Source organism: Pseudorca crassidens, chromosome 11, assembly GCF_039906515.1.
Source record: "Pseudorca crassidens isolate mPseCra1 chromosome 11, mPseCra1.hap1, whole genome shotgun sequence".
Classification (NCBI taxonomy): Eukaryota; Metazoa; Chordata; class Mammalia; order Artiodactyla; family Delphinidae; genus Pseudorca; species Pseudorca crassidens.
Genome location: NC_090306.1, coordinates 43568081 through 43576801, shown reverse-complemented (window position 1 = coordinate 43576801; position 8721 = coordinate 43568081). Strand labels below are relative to the sequence as shown.

General features: G+C 56.2%; 1 protein-coding gene across 1 annotated transcript; it reads right to left on the bottom strand.

Moving 5' to 3' along the window:
• Positions 1-489: 489 nt before the first annotated feature.
• Positions 490-6096, bottom strand: AQP2 (aquaporin 2). The gene is made up of 4 exons (XM_067698655.1): positions 5737-6096; positions 2425-2589; positions 1953-2033; positions 490-1322 (listed from the first exon to the last, which is right to left on the bottom strand). Exons 1-4 carry the CDS (start codon positions 6094-6096, stop codon positions 1113-1115), a joined length of 816 nt encoding a protein of 271 aa, XP_067554756.1. The 3' UTR covers positions 490-1112.
• Between the last annotated feature and the right edge of the window lie 2625 nt (positions 6097-8721).

The following is an 8721-nucleotide window of genomic DNA, read 5'->3' as shown; positions in this document are numbered from 1 at the left end:
GGAGGCGTGTTGCCTGGTGCCTGTGGTTGCGTGCCTGAGTGCCTTGCCCAGTCAGCCATAGGTGTGTGCTGGGCGAGAGGACTCACTTGTGAAACTGAGTGTCTCCTTTCAAGAAGTGTCTAGTTGCAAATCTCCCCCTCTCCCAAGACAAAGGCCAGGGGCCTACAAAGCCCTTTTGTTTTCTCTGCCACAGTGGGAGGCTAATCTCGGAGTCTGGAGCCCCCCCTGGAGATGAGGTCGCACGCATGTACACTTGTGCGGCACGCACACACGCACATGCCTGCTTCCTCCCTGGGCGAGGTCCCCTCTTAGGGCAGGAAGGAGGTCCTTGGCCACTCCCCGCCCCCCCCCCCCCCCCCCCCCCCGGCGATGGCCGAAGGCCACTTCGGGAGCTGTTCCCTGGTTGATACCTCACTACGTCTAGCAATGGGTCCTGGCAAGTCTTAGGACCCAGTGCTGCCGCTTGGGGAAATTTTCCAGAAGGGGCAGGGTAGGGGGTGGATATCAGTGCCCCCCTTCAGCTCTCTCAAAGTGGCCTCCATACCCTCCTCTTCCCTTCTGCTGGGACGCACACTTAGAGCTCCTGGGGATGAATGGCCGGAAGGACTCATCCACTGCAGAGGAAGTGGATTTATTGCAGGTGGGGGAGGGAGGGGCCAAGAGGGGAGTAAGAGGTGGCCAGCCATTGCACACTTGCATCACCACAGGCACACCTGCTTACACTCAGGAGCATGAACAACCCTGCACCTGGGGACAGAGGGGCACTGGGGGATGAACGCACAAAACCTGATGCCCCATTCCCAGACCCCGTCCCCCGCAGCCCACCCAGTACACTGCGCAGGCTCTCCAGAGCCTTCCTCTGCCGTTCCTACCCTGCTCGGTGCCCAAGTCCCCAGCTCCCTGCAAGGCGCCACGGGGTCGACTACTCGACTACTCGCTGCCCGCCGCCTCAAGGCAAGGGATATGCCACGCTCACCGCTATCGCCGCCCTGGCCTCGGCACGTCCTGGAAGCAGCTACTCTGCACTGGGGGCCGGCTTTGCACCTGGGGAGAGGGACTCCGGCGGGGGTGGCGGGCGCTCCCCCGAGCTCCCTCGAGCCCGGCCCAGGCGCTCAGGCCTTGCTGCCCCGAGGCAGGCTCTGCGGCGAGTGCAGCTCCACCGACTGCCGCCGCCGCACCTCGCGTTCCTCCCAGTCAGTGTCGGGCTCCAGCCCCTTCAGCACAGCCAGGCGCTCCGACAGGCTCTTGGCGGGCGGGAACAGGATGTAGTTGTAGAGGAGGGAGGCCAGGATGGCGCCGACCAAGGGTCCGACCCAGAAGACCTGGGGGCGAGCGAGAGGGCGGCTCGCGGGAGTGCTCCTCTCCCCCTTCCCGTTGAAAGGGAGCCTCACGCGGTAAAGGTAATCAAACGCGTATGCATGTAGTTATCAACGACTAGTGAGCAATTGGGAAGACTTGGTAATGGGGGCTAATGGTGCGAATTGGAGCCGACTGCCTGGGTGAACTTGGTCAAGTTACTTACCCTCTCTGTGCCTGTTTCCTCACTATAATAAGACGTAATTTCTGGAGTTCTTGTGCAAAACTAAATGAGTCAATATTTGCAAAGCACTTAGAAGAAGTCCTGGCACATACTAAGTACTAGATAAGTGCTAAATAATAGAAATGTGTTACGTAGTATAAATATTGCCATTTATCGAGTTCTAAGGCACTGCGTCATCTGTTTTATACCAGTTACCTCGCTTAATCTTTACAAAAAGCCAAAGCAACCACTGCTCTTATCCTCATTTACAGATGTGGAAACAGAGTCTTTGGCGTCAGACCTGAAGGGTGGACCCAAGACTCCACGGGGGCCCCAAGAGGAGGACTGTGGAGGGTTTGCTGATCCCACCCCAAGCTCTTCCAGCCAGATGGGTTTCTGGGGGAGGGGAAGGCAGGGAGGTTTCAGCCATTACCCAGTGGTTGTCAAACTTGCCAGTGACCACAGCTGGAGCCAGAGAGCGGGCAGGATTCATGGAGCAGCCAGTGTAATGGATCTGCAATGGGAGGCAGGGGTCAGGGAGGGGACGGAGGTGAGGAAGGGGCGGGGGGGAGTCTCTGTGCCTCTCGCCAGTCCTTGACCTCAGCCTAAAGGGAATCCATGCGATGGACAATGGAGTTCATGTTATATTTACAGGGTTCGCTATTCATTTGAAGCTGGAGTGATATCTGTCCCTTTGTGGTATATGGGAGTCAAACCCTCTGGGGTGTGTCCATGTGTCTTTCCCTCTTGGGAGTTCTGTGTATCTGTCCCTCTGGGGTCTTTGTGGCTCTCACTTTTGGGCGTTCTGTGTGTCCGTCTCTAGAGTGGTCTGTGTGTCTGTTTCCTTGCAGTAGGTCTGTGTGTCTGTCCCTCCAGGGAGGCTGGAACCAGTGGCCATGACCTACCCCGAGGAGGTGGCCCAGGACCACAGAGAAACCAATGGAGAGGGCGGGGGTACCCAGGTTGTCTCCACGGCGCTCATCCGTGGAGGCGAAGATGCAGAGCACCAGCTGCAGGGTCAGGAAAAGCTCCACAGTAACGGCCTGGCCAGCTGTCGAGTTGTTGCTGAGCTGGGGACAGAGAGGGGGTGGGGGGGACACACTGAGCATGCTCCCCACACTGGTGCCCTCTTCCTGCCCACCTGCAGTCACAGCTCCAGATAGGCTTCCGGGCAGCAGTCCAGAACATCAGGGCTCCCCAGCCACCTTAGTCCAGACTACTGATGGCTTCTTCCTGGGCCATGGCACAAAGGCAGGGGGATGGACCCTACAACTGCTTGCGGTCCCCAGGCCAGAGGTAGGGAACCTGACTCCATAGCCCATTAGATTTGGGAGCTGGGGTTGTGCGCCTGCAGTGTGAAAGGAAAAGGATACTGAGATCCATCATTTCTGCTTCCTGGAGAACAAAGAGGGAAGAGGTTTTCATTGCAGCAGGAAGCTTTAGGCCAGGTAATAGGAAGACCTTCCTCTCTATTTAAGCCATAAGATACTGGTGTAACGAGAGGCCTGCGGTCTTTCCTCCTGTGGTCAAGGGGCTCCCAGGAACAGGATCTAGGGACTTGGCTCTGGGGATGGCGTTAGTGTGCCCCTTCCCTCTGTGACTGCATTGTGCCACTCTTTCCTCTAACCTTTGCCTGTTCCCTTTGACCTTGCCTGTTCCATACTGCATTTCAGGCCTCAATTTTGCCCTGTGGATTGGCTCCCTGCACATCCTCCAGAGGTTGAGGTTGGGGTGCTGGAGCCCTGTACTTTGGTGCCTCCTCACCCCATGTGGGGTGCCCATGGTCCCAGCACACCTTGCGTTGGGTAACAAGAGAACTTGGGGCTGAGCAAAGAGGTGATTTCATCCACCCAGTGCTGGATTTCTTTCTGGGTTTTGTCATCTTATGCCCTACATCCTGCCCTCTCTGGGCACTGCACTGGGTGGAGCTGTGATAGTTCTGAGCTCCCACGATCCTTTTCCAGGCCCTGAACCCCAGCCCTGGGTCCTAGCCCTCAAGCTGGCACCCTTGGGTCTCTCTAGAGTCTAACTTCAACCACCCCCCATTCCCCCCTCCCCTCCAGGTCTTCCAATGTCAGAGCCTATAGTGGGCAGCAGTGAAGAGCTTTGAAGGCAGACACTTTGGCGCTTTTGACTTGCTGTGGGGCCCTACTTATTTCAGCCTCAGTTTGTCTTTCTGTAAAATTGGGATCATAGAATGGATCCTGGAGGACTGTGTGAGAATCAGAAATGACAAGGGCAGAACCCCAGCTCCATTCCCTCTGGTAAACAGTGGATCTAAGGAAGACACTGTGGATGTGGGTTTGGTGTCAGACAGCTCTGGGTCCACTTCCAGGTGCTGACACCGGTTCTGTGATTTGAGCCAATTAAATGCTGAACCTCAGTTTACCACTCAGGGTGGAGAATCACAGAATTCACCTTACAGTGTTGTACCTAGAATGAGATGAAATCTGGCCTAGCACGAAGCAGATGTGCATCAATGGTAACTTCTTGGTGGACAGACTGGCTTTTCCAGTGACCTCACAGGACACTTGGGACACCCATGGGGGTCAACTAGCTCTCACTAGCCTCAGGACAAGTCAATCCCGCTGCTGCCCCATTCTAGCCAGGAAGGTTCTCCCTAGTCCCTCAAGATGGTAAGTGCTGAGCAGTAACTTGGGGGGGGCCTCCTCAGACCCTTCCCTTCTGAGGGCCCTAGTCAACTGTGAGATGATGGGAGAGCAGGAGGCCATGTCCTCATGGCCCCTTAGCACTCCCATTGCCCTGCTATTAGAGGAGGTTCCCCAACCACGCATTCTCGAGACTTTCTTGGCCATGCTCTCAGGAAGTTCCTCTCTCAGTCTAACTACACCTCATCTTGTTGCAGACTGAACTAATTTCATTCTCAATGGAAATGGTCAGATTTCTCAGTCTGTTCACCGCCATGGCCACTCTCGCCTTTTCTCCACCTTGAGCCCCCAGCCTAATGATATTTTCCATTTTGAAGAAGAGACGAGTTCTCCAGTTGGGATGCCCCTGCCCTTGCATGAGGAAGGCCACCTGTGCCGAGGAGGGGATGGCCACAGAGACTGTGCAGGACTCTTCAGAGACATCAGAGCTCTTACCCAGTGGCCCAGGGATAGAGAAGGCCAAGAAATGCAGGAGACTGAGGCTTGGGATGGGGGATGGAGCAAAAGCTGTGTTGAGGGAACACAGACTGTCCCTTCCCACCCATGCCCTCAGATGCCCAGGCCTTTCACAGACCCGGGAGAGGGGGAGGGTGGGGAGGGGGAAGGGGCTGCGGCATCACCCTCAGCTCCCAAAGTGCCCAAGGCTCCCAATTAGCCACTGTTCATGGAATCAGCAGTTAGCTCGTGGGCTCTGGGGACCTTCTCCGAGGTCTGGAGAGACCTTGCCCCTTTAGCTTTGTCCTGGGTTCCGGTGCTTATTCTGGTATTGACAAACTGTAGGACTTTTCGACTGTCGCTTCCCTTCTCTGAGCCTCAGTTTCCTTGTTTGCAAAACAAGGCTTAGGTGGTGGCTCAGGGAGGGGATGTTGGTGGGGTGGAAAGATCCTGGGTTTTGCAGTCAAGCCTGGGTTTGAAGCCTGGCTCTGGTACTTCCCCTTTTTGAGCCTCAGCTTCCATGACCTTAAGAAATGGATCTTCTCACCCCTGCCTCTCAGGCTGGTGTGAGGTATCAACCTGTGGCGCATGAGGAGCCCCTGCTGTGAGGCCTGCACACAGTCGATGCTGAAGAAATGTTGGGTCTTCTTCCCTCGAGAAGATGCTGGGCACTAGCCCTCTGAGGTTCCTCCCAGCTCGTAAAGCATGTCTGCTCTGGGACCCTGTCCTCTGCCGGGTCCTAGCGCAGCCCTCCCTGTAATGCAGGTACCAAGTCAACAGAAACCTTGATGCTGCTCTTCCTCCAGGAGGCTCAGGACAGAAAGTACAGGAGACCTGTATGTATTCCAGCCTCTGCTCTGACATGACTGTTCCCTCTACCCTGACTCTCCTATGGCAGCTGTGTTCCTGGCTCTCGAATTTCTGCCCCTCCCCCATACGGCCACCCTCCCTCTCTTTCTGTCTCTCTCTCTCTCTCTCTGTGTCTCTCTCTCTCTCTCTCTCTCTCTCTCCCCACCTGGACCCTCACCCAGATCTGGTCCTTCCCCTCTCATCCTTTATAAGAGACTCCCCCGGATCTGCCCCTGTGGAAAGGACAAAGTTCTGGCTACTCACAGCATTGACTGCCAGGTCCCCCCGGATGTCTGGTGGTGTGATCTCAGAGAGCAGGGCGGCCCCGGCCACGGCCCCCAGCAGCTGGGCAGCCACGTAGAAGGCAGCTCGGAGAAAGGAGATGTGGCAGCCCACCAGGCAGGCCACGGTCACGGCAGGGTTGATGTGGGCCCCGCTGACGTGACCCAGAGCCTGCACCAGGGTACCGATAGCCAGGCCAAAGGCCATGGCAATCTGCAGTACAGAGGGCAAGGCCTGTGGCCAGTTGAGGGCTGAGCCGAGGCCAAAGAAGACGAAGACGAGTGTGGCCAGGAACTCTGCAAACACCGCCCTGGAGAAGGCTATGGACCGGAGTTCCCACATGCTGTGGAGACGTCTGTGGGCTAGCCCAGTGGTCTCAGGGACGGGAAGCTTGCGGCTCTCTCTCTCTCTCTCTGTCTTTCTCTCTCAGGGTCTCTGGGGAGGCTAGTCATGGGCATTTATAGGGTTTTTCCAGCCTGGTTTTGGACACGTGAGATGGAGGTGGACTTTGGGCCAATACCTCTTCTCCCCGATGGCTGCCTCCTGCCCCCCCTCTCCACCCCTGCCTGCAGCATGCCTATCACCCCATCTTGGACTTCACAGCTGAATAATGTTCCCCATTAATGAGCTCCAGATAAGGACTGACGTCCCCTAGTTTTCCGTGTTTGTTCCCTTGGTTACCCCATGGCTGCTGCCCCAGGGCCTCCCCTGCCCCCACCGCCCCCGTCTTAGCGGAATTCTCTAGGGGATTGCACCGCCAAACCCCTCTCTCTGATTCAAACTGTTGGCCAAGGCAGGGGCAACACCTTACAAAACTGACCATGAGACAGGGTGTCAACGCTACCCCTTCTGGTGATTGGGAAGTTCTTCCTGCTGTCTGACCTCCAATTATTCTTTCTTGCAGGGAGTGGAAAATAACTGGTTGATTTGATGTGAACCTTCCAAGGCATAAATGTTTTGTGTATCTTCTGTGCTTGCTTTCTTGCAGTCAGTCACCCATAAGTCATTAAGCTTCACTCGCTCCCTGAAACCCCAGCCAAAGAGTAGTTCCCATAGCCTGGAGGCAGGGGGTGATTTCAGAGGCATTGGGACCCTGGCCTTGGGTGATGGAGTCAACCTGGGGTCGACTGAGCAAGCTGTGGGCTTCCATTCCGCGGTCCATCTCTGTGATTTAAAAGGGATAATAAACGTACATGGGCTTAGGGTTTGGAGTAAATGAATTCATGCATAGAAAGTGCTCAGATCTGCGCCTGGCCCACAGCAAGCTATCAATTGGTATCATCTGTTATTAATAACATTATTAATACTCTGAGGTGGAGACCACGACTCCCCAAACTCACATGTCAGGGTCCCAGAAGCTGTGACAGGCTCTAGGCACACCCTGGAGCTCAGAGCCACCCAGGCCACAGGGGGAGGACATTTTCTGTGGGGCAGTGAGCTGTGCAGGCTCAGGGAGGCTGCAATAAGCAACCCTCCGGCCTCAGAGCCCACTCAGCTCAGCATCTGGGCAATGCCACCTCCTGCCATCAATGCCACTCTGGCCCAAGGTCTAGAGACATTTAGGTCTGGGAGTCCCCCCCCGTCCCATTCCATCGCACTTCTCTAATCCCGCCAGCCCTGCTCCCTCTCCTGGGACCCAAAGGCAGGGTCAAGCTCAGAGTGTGACTAAGAGGACCGGCTCTGGGCCCTGCTCTATCTCCTGTCCAGCAGGTCCCTGGGCAAGTCACAGTCCCGGGAATGGAAATCTGAGAGTGACTGGAGACTGAAGAGTGGAGCCCCTTGTGTTGCTGTGTGCCCTTGGATGGGCCACACAGCCTTTCTTGTCTTTCCTCTTTGGTCAAAGTGTTCATGATCTTGAGAGAGAAAGTGGCCCACTGACCCTTGATTCTGGGCAGGATCTCCCCTAACCTGGTCAAGTGTAAAATCTCTTACCTCCCGATAGACCCAAAAGCGGTGTCATGACTCCTCTCTGTAGCCCATTAACCCCCAGCCCAAATTTGTGTATGTGTATGTTGGTCATTCAGTCACATGGTCATACATTTAGAACCCAGCAGGATCTCAGAGGTCATCTAGCCTATGGATCCCACGTTACAGATTACAGCATGAAGTCCAGAGAGATTGTGACCTGCCCACGTTCTGGTCTGGACCCCAGTGTGGAAGGAGGGGAGGGCACCAACCATGACTGGGCCCCTGCTTGGGCTGTGCTTTCCCTTATTTATTTATTTATGGCTGCGTCGGGTCTTCGTTGCTGCACGCAGGCTTTGTCTAGTTGCGGCGAACGGGGGCTACTCTTCGTTGTGGTGCGCAGGCTTCTCATTGTGGTGGCTTCTCTTGTTGCGGAGCACGGGCTCTAGGCGCGCGGGTTTCAGTAGTTGTGGCACGCGGGCTCCGTAGTTGTGGCTCGCAGGCTCTAGAGCGCAGGCTCAGTAGTTGTGGCGCATGGACTTAGTTGCTCCGCAGCATGTGGGATCTTCCCGGACCAGGGCTCGGACCCGTGTCTCCTGCATTGGCCGGTGGATTCTTTTTTTTTTTTTGCGGTACGCGGGCCTCTCACTGCTGTGGCCTCTCCCGTTGCAGAGCACAGGCTCCGGACGCGCAGGCTCAGCGTCCATGGCTCACGGGCCCAGCCGCTCCGCGGCATGTGGGATCCTCCCGGACCGGGGTACGAACCCGTGTCCCCTGCATCAGCAGGCGGACTCTCAACCACTGCACCACCAGGGAAGCCCTGGCCGGTGGATTCTTAACCACTGCACCACCAGGGCAGTCCTCTGTGCTTTACCTTTGAGCCGGGGTGGAAGGTGTTCCTGAGAGGCCGGAGGGTTCCAGCTGTGGTTCCTGGCTGGCGAGGAGCTCCCCCGGGGGAAGGTTGCATTTTGTTTACAGTGACCATGACACAGTGTCTTATGAGGAACAAGGTGCCGTCAACTGCGTGAGTACTAATAACTGAGTGTGACAAACACGCTTTCT

What these genes read in the sequence shown, in the direction of transcription:
- AQP2 (XM_067698655.1), bottom strand. Translation starts at nt 6,096, where the DNA reads ATGTGGGAACTCCGGTCCATAGCCTTCTCCAGGGCGGTGTTTGCAGAG. An exon ending in GGGACCTGGCAGTCAATGCT is followed by an intron (nt 2,590 to 5,736) that starts GTGAGTAGCCAG and finishes CTCTGTCCCCAG; the next exon opens with CTCAGCAACAACTCGACAGC. An exon ending in TCCTGGGCCACCTCCTCGGG is followed by an intron (nt 2,034 to 2,424) that starts GTAGGTCATGGC and finishes CTCCCATTGCAG; the next exon opens with ATCCATTACACTGGCTGCTC.